The 22,462-nt window shown below is 44.0% G+C and overlaps 1 protein-coding gene across 1 annotated transcript in view; it reads left to right on the top strand.

Annotated features, from left to right (window-relative positions):
- Positions 1-3,547: 3,547 nt before the first annotated feature.
- Positions 3,548-22,462, top strand: part of SESN3 (sestrin 3) — a 63,730-nt gene continuing 44,815 nt past the window's right edge. Inside the window, exon 1 of the mRNA XM_081909942.1 lies at positions 3,548-3,770. Coding sequence (XP_081766068.1) covers positions 3,669-3,770 — 102 coding nt within the window. The 5' untranslated portion in view covers positions 3,548-3,668. The remainder of the gene's footprint in view (positions 3,771-22,462) is intronic.

The raw sequence follows: 22,462 nt of genomic DNA on the forward strand, positions 1-22,462 counted from the left end.
TACCTATTTATCTACTTGCACTGGTGTGCTTTCGAACTGCTAGGTGGGCAGGAGCTGGGACCGAACAATGGGTGATCACCCCGTCGCGGTGATTCGAGCCGCCGACCTTCTGATCGGCAAGCCCTAGGCTCTGTGGTTTAACTCACAGCGCCACCCATGTCCCTGATAGCCAACATACTTGCAAGTAAATGCCAATGAATTACACCTCCCATTGTTCCTCCCATTGCTAGTTGGAGCTGGAGTTGAACAACATTGGGAGGGCACCATGTTGGCCATCCTTGCACTGCAGAACATAAAAATTCGCCTCCGCCTGGCTTGGTGGACTTGAGCTCTGCCTTCGTCCTAATTATATGCTCTATCTAGCTGTGCATTAGCACAGAGACAAGTAGCCCTGACTCATCGTTTTTTCACCATCCTCGCGACCCGAGGCAAACAGACTTTGCTGCGCACTCTCCAAACAGTCCCAACTTCCCCTTGAGCAAATATCTAATCTTGTCCTGCCTTGCAGCACAGCTGTCTTGTTTCTACATGTGCAAGCAAACTATCCCATCGCTGGGGCTATTAATTAATTGTTATTATTTTTTTGCTGGGGGCAACGGCTGTCCTCCTGGAGGAGCACCCCAGCGACAGTCAGCACCGTGTTTTGCAGACGTGTGTACGACTTATTTTCCTTCCACCTTGCAAGGTAATTGGCCTTTTGCAGCTGGATGTGGCGCTGATGACAGAGCCTTGAGTAGGAAGATGAAACATAAGATTGCCTGATTCTATGAGCTACTATAGAGCCTGCTAGGTAGACTACTTAAGCCCTAGAAGGGTTGTGCTACAGCTGTGAGCAGACGACAAAATCTCTCAACCAATGGAAGCAAGGCATGACCCCCTCACCTCACAAATACCAGAATTTTGGTTTGTTACTAGTAATAAGTGACTAATTATTAATAAATATTATTCATTATTACATTATTAATAAATCTCAAGGAGACTTGGGGTTTCGTGGAGAGGTAAAGGGGGAAATCCTCAACACACACACACACATTGCCTCCAGTTCTGGTCCCCCGCGAATAATAATACCAGTGACTGCATTACTAATTAACCATTTTTTCCTTCCAGTAGCACCTTAAAGACCAACTAAGTTAGTTCTTGGTATGAGCTTTCGTGTGCATGCACACTTAAGAAGTGTGCATGCACACGAAAGCTCATACCAAGAACCAACTTAGTTGGTCTTTAAGGTGCTACTGGAAGTAAAAAAAAAATTGTTTTGACTATGGCAGACCAACACGGCTACCTATCTGTAATTAAACATTGCACATGATAATGGTGATGCTGTCATGTGCTATGGGGAGGTGAGAGGGACCAACAGCATCCTGGTAGCCTGGGTTGTGTCCAGTTTTAGTTATACTCAGAGTAAACCCATTGAAAGTCAGGGAGCTTATTGGTTTGGTTTTTTGTTTTATTGTGTGGGGTCTTTGGATGAAGGATACAGATTTAATAAAGAACAGAAATGTCAATCACTTTATAAAAATATTTCTGTACCTCCATATTGTAACGTATCATGGCGCTGTACAAAAGCAAAACACCGTTCAAACAAGCGATCGTCAAAGTGTCTGGCTGACCAGTTTAAAGAGCTGCAAAGGCCTGTCGCCGTAAAAGAAAATAAAAGTTTTTAGGAGTCGTCTAGTGTGGAGGCCAGCCTCATCCCATCTGCTTCCAATGCCAAAGGTAGGTCCTTGTGTTGAGCTTTTACTCATCGCTTGCTAACCTGCATTGCAGACGGCATATATGGTGGCAGCACTGGCTCTCCAGTCCCACATTGTTCCTGACATTTTTACGTGTGACATGAAAAAAAGTACTTCAGAGCTATCTGCAGGCCATGTGTGCAAAGGTGTGAACGCAGTTTTAAATTAAGATAGAATGAAGAAGATGAGCATTTCAAAACCATACATGTCTCAAATTCTTCCTAGACTTGATGCTTTCCTTAGAGCTGTGGGGTGTGGGGGGGGGGGGAGTGACTAAACCCTGGAACATCATCTGTGAAAATGCCCTTTTGCTTAAGCTCCCACATTTGAATTGGATCTGAAATTTTGAAAACACCCTGTTTTATTTAGTTATTTAAACCATTTTCCAGCCCACCCTCCAGCATTTCCACGGGCTTCTGGGTGGCTACTGCAAGAACAGAATGCTGGGCTGGATGGACCATTGAACCCTGATCCAGCACAGCTGTTTCTATGTTCATTGCTGTTCTAGGGGTAGATAATGAAAAGCAGCTAATTAAAAACAACAGGCCAACTGATTAAAAACCACAATAAAGCAGTAACAATGGAATCCTGTGTGTGCTCACACTCGTAAGTTTCCCTGTGTTTCAGTGGGGCTGCAGTCCTACATTCACTTACCTAGGAGTAAGTCCCACTGCACTCAGACACATCCAAACAGTATTATTATTATTATTATTATTATTATTATTATTATTATTATGTGTTAATTGCTTTCTCTTGAGCAGGGCAACCCAAAATAAACAAACAAACAAACGAAAAACCCCACATAGCTACCTTAAAACCAAGGGGGAAAATAATGCATTTAAAAAATCCCACCCACTTCTAAAAGCCCACATATAGCTAAAGGCAGACCTGCTTATAGAGAAAAGTATTTGCGCCAGGCAAACCTCCCTGGGGACAGCATCCCAAAAAGAGGAGCCTCTGCAGAGAAGGCCCATTCTTGGGTTGCCACCCTCTGGAGCTCTTGTGGCTTGGGCAAACAGAGAAGGGCCACAGACGATGATCGCAGGGTCCGGTTCGGTAGGCATATATAAGGTTGCGCATTGTTGACTGTTCAGGGCCAGCATCTTATACAGCATATAGCAAAGCAAAAGGAAGTTACATGTTTTTAAATACTTTCCCTTTTCTGCTGGTTTGTGGAGGGTGTCTGCAGAAGAAGAAATCTAAATGTAAAAGCAAAACCAGTTAATAGATTAATATTTTTGGGGGTCCTGGCCCCCCATTGGGCAAAAATATTTCAGCACTGCAAGGGGTTGGACTAGATGACCCTGCGTGTCCCTTCCAACTCTACCATTCTATCATTCTTCCTCCCTTTCCTGCGCCTTCCAAAGGAGCAGCAGCAGTAAGCACTGAGAGACGGGGGCGTGACCACCTCGTGGGTGCGTTTCCCCACCTCCAGCCCATGGACATGGCCCGCGTCCCATTGGCCGAGGGAAGCCCCGCCTCGCGCCACCTGGCCCCACCTCCTCCGCCCCCTTATAGGTTGCCGAGAAGCTCCCTTCTTCTCTCCACCCCGTTTGCGGGACGGCCCCTCCTCCAACTCGGAGACTGCCCGGAGATGGGGAGCGGGAGAACGCTCGGCCGATTGGCTGGCTGTGGCCGGCGCCTGCGATTGGCCAGGCGGGGGTTGCGGGTAGGCGTGGCCGAGGCGCGGCGATTGGCGGCGGCCGAGGGGTGTGCGCGCGAGGGAGAGCCGCGGTTGGTGGGCGGGGCGGGGATGGCAGCGGCTGTTCCTGAGCGGCTGAAGCCGAAGCGCTTCCAGGGGGGCGGGAGGGGGAAAGAGGAGGAGGAGGAGGAGGGGAGCGGCGGATGGGGGCGGCGGCCGGAGGCGCTGAGCGCTGAGCGCAGGCAGCCGCTGCAGCCAGTCGCCTCCCTCTGCCCCCGCTGGCTCCGGCAACCATGAACAGGGGCGCCGCTTCTTGCCCTTCGTCCGTCCCCGGCGGCAGCGGCCACGGAGAGTGCCGGAGGGTCTGTAGCAACTGCCGGAAAGTGCTGAGGCAGGTGGGTGTACGTCGACCCCCGTCACGTTCCTCACACAAACACACACATACACCCCTCGGCGCGTGCGCGCGGTGCTGTGGAACGTTGGGGAGCAGCGCGCGCGGGGAGCGGGCGGTTGGTGGGGGGGGGGGAGCCCGATCGGAGGAGGCGACTTCTGCCCGAAGGCGCTCGGAGATGCTGCTCGCCGTTCCCGATTGCGGACCGTTGGGCTGCTGCGCTCGGGCCACGCCCCCTCGGGCAACTCTTATAAAGGGGGGGGGGAGGGAGGCGCGCGCGCCCCGCTGAGGTGGTGGTGTTCTTTCACCTTCGCGTAGGGCTGCTTGTGTACGTGTGTCAGTCAGTCAGGGTTATCCCAAAGCATATATAATGAGGCGTTATATATGTGTAAGTGTGAATTCTGGTGCGCCCGTGAGTTACATTGGTAGCTCGTGTTCTCCTCAAGAGTAGACCCACTGAAGTCCCATGGGCATGGCTGACTTCGTTCTGCTGGTTTCGGTGGGTCTGCTCTGGGGAGCAGTTAACTGGGGTACAAAACTGTAGCCCTCCTCAGAGTAGACCTACTGAAGGCTCATGGGCATGGCTGACATGGGTCTCCTGGTTTCAGTGGCTCTACTTGTGAGTAGAACTTGGACAGCGAGGGGTTGCCTGCAACTAACTTCTAGGACCCTCAGAAATGACTGTATCCAGATTAGCAATGTCCATTAATTTCAGAGGGTCTGCTCTGAGGAGGACTTAGCTGGGATACAACGCAATAGCCCTCCTCAGAGTAGACCCACTGAAGTCCCATGGGCAAGGCTGACTTGGGTCCCTTGGTTTCAGTGGCTCTACTTGTGAGTAGATAGAACTTGGACAGCTGGTGTTGTCTGCAACTAACTTCTAGGACCCTCAGAAAGGAATGTATCCAGGTTAGCCATGCCCATTAATTTTGGCGGGTCTGCTCTGAGCAGGACTTGATTTGGATACAACCCTATCTCTAAATACATATGTATATATCAAGAGAGCAGTTTGTGTGTTTTCCTATCCAGTAGTAAAGTTGTATAAAATAGGTATGATTTGCATAGTACAGCTGTGTAAAAATAATAAGAACCATATCCAGCTGGATGTAGACTTAACTGCAATCCTAACCGGTTTTTTTTTTGCTCACAAGTAAGTTGTGCTGGTCCCAGTGGGGCTTGCTCACAGGTAAGTGGGGTTGGGACTGCAGCCTTAAGTTATCCATGCATTAGCCCCATTGCAGTCCATGGGACAACTGACAGTCCTGTCACCACATTTATTTGGGACTAAGCCCTGTTGAGCTCAATAGGACTTACTTCTAAGTAGATGTGATGTGGTTAGGCTTGTGCTGTTAATTACGACTAAGAAAACTCCAATCATTTTTAATGAGGGTAAAGCGTGGCTAAATTAGTCTGGAGCCAGCCCATTATTTTTATATTACAAAGTGTATTGGGCTGGCTGCTTTTAAGTGCTAGCTATATTAAGGTTATTTGGTTGTTTTAAAAAGTTTTAAAACTGTGTTCTTTTGTTTATAATGTAAGGTTGTTTATAATTGCAGAGTAAAGTAGGATAATGCTGTACATATTATATGTATATATTGTATATTAAAATTGCATAAAATATGCATATTATCATTTTAGTACAATGTATGCATAATTTATTATTTGTTCATGTGGTTTAAGTGTGACTTGTTCTTTTTTTCTTTTTTTTTGCATTTTAATTTTTTTATTAAATTCCATTATATGTACAACAAAACCACGTTTCAACATTTCTCATACATTTTGGACTTCCTTCAACGTCGATGACATTCATTCGTAGTCAAATCTTAAAATCGCATTTCATCTCTTCATATTGCCGTTCTATTATTTTTTATACATTCTTTCATTTAAACAATACCTATTAATTCTTTACAGAGCCTCTTTAAATCCCACCAGCGTTGTGTTAATTGAGCATTTATTTTCCAGGTAACCCACAAATTTCCCCCAGTCCTCTATAAACTTTTGATCTTTTAAATATCTTATTTTCCCTGTTAATTTATCCAACTCCACATATTCTATCAATTGTGACTTGTTCTTGAAAGGTGCTCAGTGTGGTTACAGTTGGTACTGAACCACTTAAACAAAAGCATAATAATAATAGCAATTGATAAAATTGTATACAGCTTGGCAGCATTAAAAAATAGCAGATCATGTCGTCAGTAAAAGAAAAAGGGGTGGTGGATTGGTTTCACATACCATCTAAATGAATATAGTGCAATAGGGTGTGCGTCTTTGTGTTTGTGTATAGAATATGGGTGACATCTGATTTATACACTTGCCCATTGAGTTTTTAATGGTCTCCTCTAAGTATAACAAATACAAATTTTCATGTTTACTTGAAAATAAAGCTTCCCTGAGATCAGTAGGCCTTACTTCCAGATAAGAAAGTATAGAATTCCAGCCCTGGGGAATGTTGCCTTCTGTTTGTAATCATTGTACTGAAGAAGAAAAAGGTTCAGTGGGATATGTCAGAAAATATTTACCAGTAAATCTCAGAGCTAACCTAATTGCCTTAATTAGGTTATATATAATATGCCTATATATTTCCATTGCTTAGAAGTAAATGGTGTGCTAATGCTAAAAACACAGGTTAATGACTTGCACATTTCTGACATTTACTGTGGGCAGTCCTCCAAAAATCTTAAGAATTGCTAGTAAATGCTAACATTCACTAAGTCTGACACTTACTGTAATAAGTGTATACTTTTCTCTCTGTGTGTGATCCTGTTAAAACAAGTACCTTTAAAGTACCTTTAAACAGTATGGTAAAGATAATCACCTTTAAACAGTGTGATCCTGGGCGGGCAGGGCTGAAAGGAAGGGAATTGAAGGCAGTTCATCTACCTCCTGGATTCTCCAGTGCCCTGACAACAGAGGACAGCCCTTGCTCACCTTTGTCCTTTTCTGTTTTTTCTACATCCCCCAAAACTATTCACCTCCCATGGGAAATAAAGGGGATGAAATTCACTGTTGTATGAGTGCTCCTAGTTTGGATGTGTGCCAGGGGACTGGGAAGGCGTTGGATCTTTTGGATCCAAGCACACCCTTGGCATGCCCCCCCTTTTTTTGCTCTGCTGAGATCAGTTCTGACAACAATAGAGGAAGGGCTGTGGAAGGTTCCATAGCAATGGGGAGGTGGGATCCAACACTGGATCTCCCTCTCCAAGGTTGAGGAGTTTCCTTTCTGTCCTTATAAAGGGTGCTCCAATGATTCCTATGGCCTCTGGGATATCCTTCCAGGGGCCATAGGATCATAGGACCTGTCCTGTTGGTTTCAGTGGTAAAGACTTGGATTGTCTAGTGAAATCAATTAAAGGGGCTTGACTTTGGCAGGGTTGTGCTCTCTGTACTTGATGTGGCATGTGTCTGTATGAAATTCTTATTTTGCTGTACCTGTGCTTTCTGTATCACTACTTCATTTATCCATTGGAATTTTAAAACTATGTCTTGTCCCTGAAGTCTCAAGACCTTCAAAAGAATAAGGACAAACACTGTATAAATTCTGTATGTGGTTTGTGCACCCTCTTTCCAAAGGTGGGAGGAAGCTAGAATGTGGCTGAAGCTCAGTGGTAGAGCATCTACTTGTCCCAGGTTCAATCCCAGGTGTCTCCAGGTACAGTTAGGAGAGACTCCTGTCTGGAATTCTAGGGAGCCACTACTGGTCAGTCTTGACAAAACTGAGCTAGATGGATCTGACGGCCTGACTCAGCAAAAGGCAGCTTCCTACGCCCCCTCCCTTTTCATAGCTCCAGGTTGAGCTTCCTCCTGCCACCCAGAAGATGCTCAAAAAATCCCACTTTAATATCAAGTGTAGCATGCATGTACCGGTACTTTAAAGACAAATATTTATATGTGGGTGTTTTCATGTGTTTCTAGTTTCTCTCCTGCTTTTTGCTTAATCTTAATTGAGAGGTCTTGATTTACTTCTAGAAGAAATTCAGGTTTTGGCTGTGGTGTAACTTTGTGGGAGGCTGCAAAACTGATGCGTGACTATTGAGATGATTTCTCCTTGCATTACTGCCCATCAAAATATTTAATGCCTAAGCTTATGATGTTGACTGAGGACTGGAGTAAATTGAAGGAGTGGATAATGGTATAGTTGATGGTAAGGTCAGACTGACTGAGTGGTTTATCCTCCTGGATATTGTTATCAGCGCAAAGCCTATGGGATAGTTTGCAGAATAAATATAATTTTTATTTGTGCCGTAGACTTGACAGTCCAACTCAAATTGCTCCCCTCTTTATTTATGACAGCTCTGTCCCTTCTAGTTAAAAAAAGTGAGGGGGGGAACCTTGCAATTAAATGACCTAACTTAGTCATACTCATTTTTTCAATGGGTCTGCTGGGTGTAAAACTTAGCTATTCATAGTCTCTCTCCCCCCCCCCCCGTTACCATGGAAATAGGATCTTTGCCCCAAGTAATCATTGAGCCAGACTAGAACCCTTTTTGGGGGGTTGGGGGATAGATTGTAACTCGACACATATATCAGACAGACACTGAATATGCTTCATCCTGTAAGATTGCAGCCAATACCAATGATGTCACTAAGCAAACCAGGGTTTTCATTGGTTTCAATGTTGTCAGACTAGAATGCAGAGATTACCCTCCAGCCTTAATGTATGATTGAAGCAGAAACCTCCTACCTTCTAACTATTTCTCCCTTTTGTATTGATATTGATTCCTGTTGGTTTTGCCTCCACAACACTAAGCCTCAGTGCTGCATATAATATCTTATTGAAGACATCCTGCAGGAGAGAGAGAAAGAGAGATGGACTACATCTCATCTTCCTTATCCCCACCCACATCTGACACACATTTTGCAAGGAGCACTGTCCTCTTCATAACCTTGACTTCAGTGTGTGGGTCTGCTATGAGGGTGAAGAAAGAGAAGGGGAAGGAAACTTTTATCTTTTGAACTGTATCCTCTCTGTATATGTAGAGTATGTCAAAATAAATGCCTCTCAACTCTATATAATCTCCCTGCTCTTTTTTATGCTTACACTTTCTGTAGCAGCTATATCTGTATTGTGTGTCTGATTTTAGATTTTGTCTCCATGACAAATCTCTTATTATTAGATCCCCCTCCCCTTTCTGTATATGAACATCATGTCTGTGTGTGCACTCAGAAAATCTGCCTTTCTTGGAAGCTTATTGGGGGTTCCTCAGTAAAATTACTACAGTAATGCCAAGCAAAATTCTCTAGAAGATATCTTGCCCACATCTTCTGTTGAGTGCTGGGTATGTTTCACTGGCAGGGTTTTTCAAACATGGGATTCCCCTTCTAAATGCTCTCTTCCTCCTGCCTTCTACCCGTAGGCATCTCTTTGGTAAGTGAATGAATGGGGGCTCCTTGCACACAGCTACATGCATGCAGTAGACCGGAGCAGCACTCCAACACTGGCATTAGAAGAGGGCATTTCAAGCTTCCTTGTGAATCCAGCCAGCCAGGGTACAAAACAGGAGTGGGAAGAACACCTTTGACTAGAAGCTCCCATGTGCTGCCTGCTTCTCTGCCATACATAGCAATTTGAGGGCTGCAAGCTAATCCTCTGTTGCTGGGTGTGAAGCATCTTTGGCCCTACTTGCTGCAAGATTAGCTAGAACTTTGCAGTCCCTCCACCTCAGTGTCTATGTCTCTTCCCTTTTGGGGAGGGAGGACTGTACTATGGCACAGTGTGCTTCATACTGGCCAAGTGGCACCCAGCAAGGGATAGGGGAGAAATTCTGTTTGCATTTTAATGCAAAACTACAGTACCTTACTTGTACTTCCCGCATCCCTCCCAAATGTGAATCCAAATGAAGCTATCCTTCAAAATGTGCACTTTTCTGAATTTTGCAATTCAGTTCTCCAACCAGATAATGTGCACAAAGGCATGAACATAAACATGTATATATTGGTGAAAATAACATAAAATATGTTGGGGTGTATTAGGGAACAAAATTACAAGCAGAAATGTATATATTAGGAGAAACATACAATAAAATGCTGACAAATTATTGTGATGACTTTTTTATTAAGGCGGCTTAGTCAGGATTCCATACATTTCATGTAAGGTCCCAGAATACCAAGTGATGTGTGGAGATTTTGAGATGGATATTACTCAGCAGATTAATTGATGCAGTAAGGGTTACTGGATGATAGAAATATTTCTAGAGTGAACTCCTACTTCACCTGGGAAGTTGTGTGTTTGGGGTGATGAATGAGTATATTTTCATCCTTGGATCTCTTTTTTTAAGGAATAGTTTAACTATTTTGTACTGTTGAGGTGATTTCTGATTTATTAAGATGTGGGTAAGTAAATTCCTATGACAACACCTCTCTGATATTTGATCTCTGTGTCATGTACATTCTGTTTAAAAAGATCAATATTTATAGGCTGCCTTTCAGGTGTTAAATCCCCCCCCAAGCTACCCACAACATATTAAATGCATAAAATTCATAATGTGATTATAAACTGTGAAACCACACAATCCGTAAAACACTAAAACAACTAAAAATATTATAGCAACAGCAATAAACTGTATCAGTATAAAAAAACAAGTGGCACAGCATAAAGAGTTTTAAAAGAACAACAGCTGTGAAATACAAAACAGCTAAAATAGCAAGTGAAAGCATTTTGCAACAAAAAAGTCTTCAGGCTGTTTTACAAGCCATCAACACAGGGGCCATATGAATATGCCTAGGGAAGAGGTTCTATAAACATGGGACCAGCCTCTGAATCAGTGGTACAGTTAGCATCTTGAGAATATCATTTCTCTCTTTCCTGAGGTGTAGTTCCTAGCCCTCATGGCTGTGAATAAGAGGTTGAAAATAAACTGACTGTGTTTGGAAAATAAGCCAAGAATTGAATAGAGGCCAATTGGCTACCTGTTACTCCCCCTCCCGCTTTTCTGTGTGTATCCAAACTGAATGATGCCTCCTCCCTTTTCCTACGTGCCTTGCTTCTGCAGTCTTCGTTACCACTGTATGAGTAGTCAACAACATGTTCCTTTGCCTAAAAGGGGAAAAAAGTATTTGAAAATCTTCAAAGCCAAGGCAACCGGGCAAATTAAGTTAGTTTCCTTATTTTGATGGGGGGGGGGGGGAGAAATGGAGGTTGACTAATGATTTGGGTGCAGGTCACGCACAGCTACTTTTCCTTACCCTCTTGTGGCAAAGTTATACATGCATCTCTTGTCACAGTTTATTTTATTACACCGTTTATTTTATTACATTTTTATCATGCTTTCTACCTGTGAGGGAGATCTGAATTGGCCCTAAATGCATATAAAATTCATAAAAAGATGAAAAAAGAGTTTAATATAAATGCCAGAATCTTAGCAGGAGCATTAATACTGCTAGTCTTTTGGGCATTAAATAATAAAATAATTTAAATGGTTTTCAGAAGTCAGATGAAGACATTTCCTCATAGGAAAGCTCTTCTGAGAAGAAATGTGCCATACCTTAGAAGGCCCTGCTCCCAGTGGATACTGGCCTTACTTCAGATGGAAGTGTTTTCTGGAACAAGACCAAAGTGACTGAAGAATGGGAAGGGGTCAAAATGGGGAAAAGCATTCCCTGAACTAGTTTTAGGCTTAGGCCATTTAGTTTTAAGTGAAAGAGCCAGCAACATCTAGAAAACATGTTTTTTTTTATTTTCTTAAGACTGTACCTCAAAGTGGAATTATATGTTGCAGTGAAGATGAGGCTGCCGCTGAAGACAGCAGTTGCATGTTGAATTTCCCACCACCTTCCATAATAACAGCTAATTCAATTCTCCATGTGTGCTGACATCCTTATGAAGAAGTGTGTTGCATTGCCCCTGCCAGTAATGCCAAGTGATTTGGAGGGGGGTGGGTTAAAACACTTCATAAAAATTGGGACACATGGCTAGTGGGTTGAAGGGATCTGGTCCTGGCTTGTTAAATGACATTAAACCAGATTTCCCTGGTTCAGTCAGAATGCGGAATAATGCAAACCATAAACTAAACTCCAAAGTGATGTACAAGGAGAGGGGAGGCCTTTTAGATAAGCATTTGACTGCAATGCTTGTTCACCACGTCAAAACCTTGGTTTATGGAGCCCCAAGCCGAACCAGACACATCTGCCACTATTTCTAACAATACTAGCTATCCAGCAAGCCACCCTTCAGGAATATTCTGATTGGTTTGCCTCCACTCTGTACATCTGATTAACTGAGTTGCCTCTTGTTTGTCCAGCGCAAATGAATTAAAACTGCTGAGCTGGGCAGATCTTGGAGCAACTAAGGCAAATGTGCTGTGTATGTGTATGTTTGGCAGCCTCTTTCTAATTATATCTTTGTACCAGGATTTTTTCTTGTAAATATGAAGAAAGCATGTAAGTCATTGCGCTCAAATATTTGCACTCTTTGTCCCAAAGCTGTTATTCTTTTTCTTTTTTTCTTGCTCTGTGGGTCAGGCCAAGTGCCAATCAAAGTTGTTTTTCAAGCCATGCAGTGAAATTGTAGAACAGCTCCGCCCCCCCCTCCCGCCCTGCTGTCTTCCAAAGAAGGGTTTGGCTTTTGGAGAACTGGTGTGGGGGAGGGCTGGGTAGGAGAATACACACTTAAAAAAAAAAGTTGACTGTAGGCTTATAAAAATGTGTTTTGTGCTAACAAATGTGTATGTTTGGTACGTGCATTTATTTATCCCTCTCCTCCCCCTCTTCTAAGCTCTTGGATCATATTATACATCATACTTGATGTTTCTTCCTGCTTTCTAATCTGTGAGAAGTTTCATGGATTTGAGAAGCACAGAGCAATACCATTGGATTTAACTGTTGCATTTCTGGGCCAGGTGTTCCTGTTGGGTGAGTTCTCCCCATCACTCTCAACCTTGTGTCCCCAGGTGTCGTTGGACTACAACTCCCAGCATCCCTAGCTAGCATGGCCACTGGTCAAGGATGATGGGAGTTGAGAAAGGCTGCTCCAGAGTATTGTGGTTCATATTAGTTCTGCCCCATCCCCAAACATGGGTTTTGCAAGAGGGTGGAAATAAGCTGTGAGCCAGGGAAAGTCTTGCATACTAGCTAGATGGTCTTATGAAGGCCCACCCTTATTATAGCCCTGCCCCAAGCTGTAGCTTGGGAAATACAGTGCTGCGTTAATTTGCAGGGTTGTTCTACAGATCACAGAGTTAATGGGAACAAAGTGATCTCAAAATTTCCAAGGCAATATATGTTTTCTAAATAGTGGTGTTACTTGATGTGATCAAACCCGCCCTGGTATGTTGTCATCTATTTTTGTGGGCATTTCTAAGTCACGTCCACACCATGTATTAAAGCACATGGCTTTCCCCAAATAATCATGGGAACTGTGGTTTGTTAAGGGTGCTGGGAATTGTAGGCCTGTGGGGATAAGCTGCAGTTTCCAGGATTCTTTGGGGAAAGCTGTGACTGTTAAAGGGGTATGAATGCACTTTCATACTGGTTTATAAATGTCACGGTTCCAGACTGAAGACTCCTTGGATGTGGAGTGCTATGAAGTGTTGAGGCTATTCTTAGCACAGAATTCCCAGAACCTTCACAAAAGCCATAATTCCTCAGGGATCTTTCTGGGAAGTCTTTTTTGTGAAATTGGTTCTAAACTGCTTTAAGATGTGAAGTAGAGATGTGGTGGTCCTGTTTGTGAGACTTGGCTGGAAGCCCTGAGTATGTTTGCTTAAGAGTAAACCTTATTAAACTCAGTAGGATTGGCTTCTGTGTAAACATGCTTAAGGTAGGTTTGCACGTATTGGCCAACTTGATAGTTGCATAGTGAGAGCTTGCCTTTCATGTTTCATTTCTCAGCTTCTCACTAAGTAACCTGCAGGCCACATTGGGCTTTCTAAAGTCTTTGCATCTTTGACACTCCCTAAGCCATCAGTCCAGTCTGGGCTGTCAAGTTTTCTTGGGATGTACTGAAGATCTAGAAAAATCATACATGTATGAACGGGGCAGTAACAGCTAGTGTGAGCATCAGTTGCAGGGAGTGACCATTTTAGGCAGGTCCGATATGTGTGTGACCGTGCTGAACCTGAAAGTGACCCAAAAATGTCACAGAAAAGGGCAGAACGGGGTGTTTGCTGGCATTTTCAATTGTGTTTCAAATATACATGGTACTTTGGAATGTTAAAGGTAAAGGGACCCCTGACCATTAGGTCCAGTCGTGGCCGACTCTGGGGTTGCGGTGCTCATCTCGCTTTATTGGCCAAGGGAGCCAGCGTACAGCTTCTGGGTCATGTGGCCAGCATGACTAAGCCACTTCTGGCGAACCAGAGCAGCACATGGAAACACCATTTACCTTCTCGCCAGAGTGGTACCTATTTATCTACTTGCACTTTGACGTGCTTTCGAACTGCTAGGTTGGCAGGAGCAGGGACCGAGCAACGGGCGCTCACCCCATTGCGGGGATTCGAACCGCCGTTTGGAATGTAACCCCTGTGTAAATTGGGAGTTGTCTCTACATACAAGTTCCATGCCCCATCCCTGCACGTAGAAGGGTTAAAGTAATCTCCCATTGGGTGATGCATTGTGTGTTCAAGTTCCCATGGGGAACTTGATCCCACAGCTGATCCCTGCAGAAAGCAGCTATGTCAGCCGTATGCTTGGGAGCTGAGAAGTGCTGACCACAGGGCTTGCAAAGCACTTTGCACAGTGCTTCCCAAATTCCCAACAACCAGCTGGTTGCCAGGCATTTAGGAGTTGCTGAGCAAGGTCAGTGCTCAGAGCTTCTGACGTGCTGGGCGTAGGACTGTCAAACCCCCTTGCTCTGTGGTTCACAATGTTGTCGGGAGCTTGGGAAGCACTGCTCAAGGGAACTTTGACAGGTAGGTGAGGCATCATGTGATTGATGCGTGGGTTGTCAAAGTTGACCTACAGAAGTGGCCAGAAAGGTTCCTCTTCCCTGATCTGAGGAAATCACACATGCACGAACGGGGCACTAGCAACTAGCGTGAATATGGCTTGATTCACAACTCACATGCCATTGTAAGCCAAATTATGGTTTATTGGGATTTTGTTGGCAAGTGGCTTCCATAGAGGTTGCTTTGCTCCCCTGTTTTTACTCAGCATGTCATGGTAGTAAAGAGGACTGGGGAGGAGGTGGCTAAGGACTTCTCAGCAGGAGCTGGCGTGTTCACACGGTTCCAGGAAGCCAGAATTAGGCCTGGTTCACATGCCACTGTAAGATAATCCCTTGCAGGGGAGAGTGGCAATCTCCAGAACAGCGAGTCAGGAGTCAAGGTGCAGTTAATCTATGGGGGTTGAGCACTAAGGGCAATTCCCAGCATTGCTGTTGGGAGGGGTGGTAGTGCAAAAGAGGAAGTATCTCAGAGAAGAAGTACTTCATAATACTGGGGTATAGAGTTACTGTTGTGGTCTTTAAAACAAGTACAGTCGTACCTCCACTTACGTATCCCTCCAGTTACATAAACTTTCGGGAGTGTAAGCAGCAAACCCGAACATATATTTCTGGGTTTTTGCCGCGTGTGTGCATGCAGAAGCGGTCTCTCCGATTGCGAAAGCCTCGGGATCCGGCTGTACCTCTGGAACGGATCCTGTCCACAACTGGAGGTACCACTGTAGAAGCTTTACCACTCACCTAGCTTAGCCACATGGGCTAGGATGGGGATTAGTGTTGAATATACAGTGGTACCTCGGGTTACAGATGTTTCAGGTTACAGACACTTCAGGTTACAGAGTCTGCTAACCCAGAAATAGTACCTCGGGTTAAGAACTTTGCTTCAGGATGAGAACAGAAATCGCGTGGCGGCAGCGGGAGGCCCCATTAGCTAAAGTAATACCTCAGGTTAAGAACAGTTTCAGGTTAAGAACAGGCCTCCGGAACGAATTAAGTTCTTAACTTGATGTACTACTGTATAGATTGTATGTGACTAGGGTTCCTAACTCAAGAGTGCAATACCAGACCAGAGAATGCCTGCAGATAACTTTTTGTGACATTAAAGACCAACCCAAAAATTTATTGCTCGGAAGCAAATCTCAGTGAAATCTTTAGAAATTCTGAGTAAATATGCTTCAGATTGCTTGGTGCTGTATGTCCTGGTGATGTTATAGTTCTGAGCTGGGATTTGATGCCAGGTTGCAACAATTGTCTATTTTGGTGACCCTGAGCAAGTTGCTGTTGCATTTGTTTTCCAACTGCAAAATATAAGGAATTGTGACCTCCCTCAGAGGGTTATTGTGAGCATAAAGGAGGTGATGACATATTTGTACCCACCCAATGCCTTGGGGATAAGGCATGCTATAAATCTAATTAGTGAAATATGTTTATTTGCTCCAGAAAAGTAGGTTATATAGAGTGAGACAAACATGGGGTGACATGCAAGTTCTAATAAACTGGTGTTTTACTCCTGTCCAAAATTAAAATTAATTTTATTTAGATACTTTATTGCCTTAATATAATTTGTACAGCACCTAGCACACCATCTGTACTGTACTTTAGTAATAGTAACAATAGAAGTGTCTCCACATATAATTTTAGCAGTAGTTTGCTTCTAATTCAGACGATGCTTTGACTTTCCCAGGGACTATTTATGGATTGCTACGCAAATTACTGCTGTTCATGCAAACCATTGGAGGGTTATGATTGCAGGTTGGATTGCAGTGTGCAATGTCTTTTTAGTTACCACATTCCAGGTGACACAATTTGTATAATATGGAAATCCTGTACTAATTATGCAGAGATGTGCTGAATTGGCATCCTGATTTCCATGGTTTCAATATGCAATTCTTCTATAGTTCTGCCAACTTCCAGAAGTAGGGGTGGCTGTTTTATACATTACCTGGCTTTGCCATAGCAAATCCTGGCTGTCTCTAATCATGTGTGTTGGATGCATGTTTTCAGCTGCTGGTTTGTCACATTCACACTTTATGGTTGCAGCTGCTGGCATGAGACTTAAGTTTACCCAAGTATGTACCTTAAGCATGTGTGAACAGGATGAGAGAGAGATGAGATTGTGGAAGGATTTCTTTTTTAATCTTTGTTGCTGCTGGGAAGAGGGGATTCTTGAGGCCTTCCCTGCTCTACTTTAATGGCACAGCAATGTTTGCTGAAGGTGTTGGTTGGTTCAGTTTCCCCCCTATTTTTTCTTTACTTTCCCACAGTCCAGAGTCCCTCACCACCCACCCCAGTCTCTTCTTGGGCATTGAGTCTAGCTGAGTATCTCCTCAACAAGCTTTGTTGAAGCAGTAGGGTGGGCTAACAGACTGTTCAGTGTCTGGTGAAAACTGATAGGCTTTTGCAATATTCATAGTGGTGGGAGATCGACACTTGATCTCAATCCCATATAATCTTCTTAGGCACACACACACACACCCACCCAAACCTGCCTTGAGCGCAATCTAGGAAAGCTTATTTTCAGTTACCAAGGACCTGGCAATTACAAATTTAGTGGTACCTCGGGTTAAGTACTTAATTCGTTCTGGAGGTCCATTCTTAACCTGAAATTGTTCTTAACCTGAAGCACCACTTTAGCTAATGGGGCCTCCTGCTGCCGCTGCACCGCCGGAGCACAATTTCTGTTCTCATCCTGAAGCAAAGTTCTTAACCTGAAGCACTATTTCTGGGTTAGCGGAGTCTGTAACCTGAAGCGTATGTAACCTGGGGTACCACTGTACTGCTTAAGTAGCATGGTGGACAGAAACACTGGCATCTCTGTTTTTTCATCACGAGGCCTTTTGAATGGTTGATCAAGAAAGATAAGACATTCTATAAGGATTAACTGATTGAATTTGCCTGTTCAGAGTAGGCTGTGTTTAGAATGGGGAATTAAGAATGCTGCCAAATATTTTACTGTTTGGCCACCACCTCTGTCATCAAGGGATTACATGATATACTTTGTTTTAAATGTGCCAGGAATTCAAAGTGCTGCTGAAATCTAATGAAAGCTTAAATAATTAAGTGTTCACCACTAACTTTATTGGTCGTCTTCATGCCGCACACCTGATAAAACACCTATTGCTTCTTTGACTGGAAAGTTAGTTGTGAAAGCTTCTAAGATGCTTTAAAAAAAGATATTAAAATAGGCCCATGTGCATAGATATATCCTTGAATAGATATGTACATAACATTAACTGATAGGGTTTCAGTGAAACTGAGGAACTTCCTGGTTCAAGCAAAATAATGTGTTCTTACTGATAACCCGTGGAGTGCTCTGTCAGAAAATATAGTTGTGATCAATGGTGCAAATGCAAGATTTCAGGTCTTCCCAATGTATTGAGTATTGGAAAATGGGCAGCATTTGCATCCTACCCCTATTAATGCACCTGGGACTGCCCACTTTTTGAGACAAGGTCCTAGCTAGATGAACAGCTGATTGGACTCAGTTGGACGTTGCTGAAAACATCATTTTGGTAGAACAACAGTATAGAGAATTACATAGTTGATAGAGTACTGTCTCCAAATAGTGTATTATCCTCATGCCCATAGTGAGCCACTTTGAGACTCAGATGTGATGAAAAGTGCAATACAGTCTACCTTTTTAAAATAAAAATAAAAATTAATGACACTAGGCAGCTGCTATTATAAACTGCTTAGAGGTTTTATTTACAAGTAACCAGTACACAGAAGCCCTTGTATCATTGCTCTCAGAGGACCATGGGGTGCATTAAAAAAGAAAAGAAAAGAAATCTGCCGCTTATACAAAGGCATTCTTGACTTCATGGAATATTTGACGGCAGTCAAGTAATAGGCGGTCAATTGACCAGCATCTCAACTCTGTGTTATAAATAGATTTGCAGTTTATTTCAGGCCTTTGGTCAGAATCTATATCTAGCATGGCAGAATAAAAAACTGTTTTCAAGCTTCTTGCTTGAAAAGTTTTGAGAAAGTGTACAAGACTTTCTTACCACTGGGGCCTTAGCTCAGTAGTAGAGTATCTGCTTTGGGTGCAGAAGATCTCAGGGTTCCATTTCCAGGTGGGACTAGGAAAGACCCATTTCTGGAATCTTGAAGAGCAGCTGCCAGTTAGCATAAACAGTGTTGCGCTAGATAGACCAATGGTCTGATTTACAAATTATTTATTCTGAGCATGTCTGTTTGGCACAATATGGCCAAGCTGCCATTGTACTATAAAACCCCTTAACATACCTATAAAGCACTTCTTTTATTTTCTCTGTTTTCTACTTGATTAAATAAATGAAAACATCATTTAAATATAGTTGATTTAAATCATCCCAGCCTTGTTGATTCTCTGCTGAAAATAGTGGCTGGAACAGGATGAGAGAGTAGAATGATCCGCCTCATTATATAGATGGGCCATTTCCTGGTTCTCAGGAGTGAAAGAGAGAACTTTGCATAGTTCTCAATGGCGAATTTAGAAACAAGTTTAGTTTCTTACTACATCTGTGCCCCACATTTCCTCCAGGAAGTCCAAGGCTGTGTTCATGGCTTTCTTTCCCCCCTTCCTTTTTATCCTCACAACAACCCTGTAAAGTAGGTTAGATTGAGATAGTGAGCTCTCCAAGGTCTCCCAGTGAGTTGATGGCTGTAGTGGGACTTGGACCTGGGTCTCTCCAGTCCAAGTGCGATAGTCTATAACCACTACACCAGGAGATTTGCCCTCTGAGTAAAGAATTCATGCAGCTGGGATTGGGCAAAAGTCTGTCCAATGCCCAGCCCCTCAAAGAAGTAAAGAAGAAGAAGCAAACTCCAAAACAGCCGTGAGGATGGAGCATGCACATTGAGCACAGAATGACTGGAGAGGAAGGGAAATGAGGGGGTGGATGGAATGAAGTGGCTAGAAACCTGAGCCAGAAGCACTGCATGCTGCAACATTTTGTTGTCGAGTGATGCTGGTGTCTCTGCATGCTGGATACTGGGGACAGATAACAGAGGAAGGCTTACTGACTTTTAAGCTTCCCAGCAGCATATGGCTGGTCGCTGTTCCAAACAGCATGCTGGATTTGAAGAGCCCGTAGTCGGATCCATCTGGGCTCTTGTTCTTTCTTAAACCTTCCAACAGCCCTGAAAGACAGAAACAGCTGGAAAGGGATCGGGTTGGGCTGGGCAGTGTATCTCCACTCCACCCGCCACCAGCTACTAATGGTCTCACCCAGGGCTCATGCTGCCATAATCCATCTTTCTCTCTCCGACCACAGACTGAGGTTCCGAAGCCAAGCAACTTGAGCTGAGCACTGGGAGAGCCAAGTTGAAGGTAGAAGAGGGGTAGACACTGCCGTAACCAATCGGCTCCTCCTTTCCCAGCAAAATCTCTCAAGGTTCCTGAGCAAAACAAGCCCAAGCCCTGTTGTGGTCTGGAGAAGGTGGGTGTGGGTGTCTGCACCATCCACCAGCCGTTCCCAGATTTTGAGTGTCTGGGACATAGAGATCAGACCATAGCGATCTCCCATGCCTATACCGCCTGACTGAAGCTAGACAGGTGGGAACACTTTATGGCACCAAGCCTCCTATCTTCTCAGGCTACAATAGCAGAATAACCTCCCAGTTAGCTGTAGCATTACTGCTTCGCTGTGCTTAAACAACAAAAATTATGATTAGCACACCCAGTTAGCGTTAAATGAATATTAAAAGATTAACTATATCATTCTGTCCCTGCCTTTTGCCGCTCCTTTGTCACACCCTGCCCTCTCCATATAGGTGTTACCCATCGGCATCCATGCTAAGTTAAACCCTAATTTCCCAAGGCAGGCCGAGGTATGGGCAGCAGGCCAGGCCTCTGTGCATCCTCCATTTGCTGCTTTGCTGCTGCCTCCTGTGCCAATTCAGCTACTTTGTTAGACTGAAAAGGAGGAGGAATAATCACACTGTCATTGCTAGGCAACTCAGTGTGTGTGCCCACAACCAGGTTTGGTTTAGATGAGGGATGTTGCAGGGTTCTGGAATTGATGCCAAGAATCTGGCAGAAGCATCAACCCACCCAGAGCAGAAACTCAGTGTGCTAGAATCTGGCAAGGCTCCTCAGTACCTTCAGTGTCTTCTCAACCAATCTCTGTTGCCTTTGGTTCACTGTAGGGCAGATTATTTAATTGATCCAATGCCACAATGAAAGCTGCTTACATGGACACCAAGGCCTAGCAGGTTTTTGGGTGCACTAGAATTGATATATTTTGGGATCCAACCACATTTACCAAAATGGGACTACGAATTGCTATCTGGCCATAGAGGTGACTCTTGTGTTGCATATTGTGGTTTCTTTTACTGCCATTTTAGGATTAGCCATTTCTCTATTTGGTCCATGAGGTCCTCATGTGCTTTACCAATCTTAAATCCACAGAATGGTTGTACAGCCCCTGGGATACTTGGTTGGTTGTAGTCAACCAATGTTTACTCAGAGTAAACCCATGGACCTAAGTTAGTCATGGGCATTAATTTCAGCAGCTCTGCTCTGAGTAGAAGTTAGTTGAATGCAACCCATTGTCGTATCTGAATGACGAAAGGTGATCATTATGTGAGAACAAGAACAATATTGCTTTGTACCCAACATGTTGCTTGGATGAAGGAAGAAGGGATAATTTTCTATGTTACACCGAAGCAACACTGAGTTTCTCACAGTCTGTGCACTCAGTAGGGAGCTGAATTCAGTCGTGCTTCTGGGCAAGTGTATGTATGCATGGTATGTACTTGAGAAATTACATAGGGCATTTACATATGAGGGCCTTTTCAGTAGTGGCTCCCTGTCTGTGGAATGCCCTGTCCAATTAGGCCTGCCTGGCATTGACATTACCACCTTTTCAGCACCAGACTGAAAATTTCCACCCAGGCACCTGCCTGTTATTATTTTTTCTTTCCTCCTATTTAACAGTTTGTTTCAGTCTGCTGTTCATGGTGATTGTACGGAAAGCTAGGATTGGGATGTTTAAATTGGTGCATGATCTCTCTTTTTTTTTACTGTTGTATGTAGTATTTTGTGCTTTGGGTTGCCTTGAGACACTTATAGTATAAGGTGATGAATAAGTAAAGTGGGAAAGAAGGTAATATTTCTTGCACTCATCCTTTGGTTCAGGGCTGGGGAACTTTAGGCCTGGGGCCAAGTGTGGCTCTCCAAGCTGATCTGGCTGTTGGGATTATCCCTGCCCCCTAGGCCTGCCCCTCACTGGCCCTGCTTTGCACCCTCCTTGAATGCTTTTGCCTGGCTGGAATCATAGAATTGTAGAGTTGGAAGGGACCATGAGGGTTATCTAGTCCAGCCCCTGCACTGCAGGAAACTTTGCCCAATGTGGGGCTCAAACCTACAACCCTAAGCTTAAGAGTCTCATGCTCTACCAACTGTGTCCTTAATTTCTGACAATGTCACTTGCTTGTCAGGAGGAAGAGTGTATGATTGTATTAGAAATTAGCCTACAGAACAATGGTGAAATTTACATTCATTGTTCCGCCTGCTTTTGCCTCTAAACCCTCCTGCCACAAGGGATGTGCTCCTTGGACTGAAAAAGGTTCCCTACACCTGTTTTATCTGTATACCTGAACCATGTTTGATGTACAGCAAAAAGCTAATGTTTGAGTGGCACCACTTTCTTCCTTTATTAAAAAACATGGTGGCCTGGTGATTGGATGCATCGTGGTCTAAGGCACCCTGTTTCATTTTGATGCATACCACATCTTTTTCAGTTGCAAACCAGTAAGGAAAGGGTGCATACACAGTCTTTGGGTTTTCTTTATCCAAACAAGCTTTGGAGGGGGGTTGGGCTCTGACTTCTGCT

Source organism: Podarcis melisellensis (genome assembly GCF_964234715.1).
Source record: "Podarcis melisellensis genome assembly, chromosome: 4".
Classification (NCBI taxonomy): domain Eukaryota; kingdom Metazoa; phylum Chordata; class Lepidosauria; order Squamata; family Lacertidae; genus Podarcis; species Podarcis melisellensis.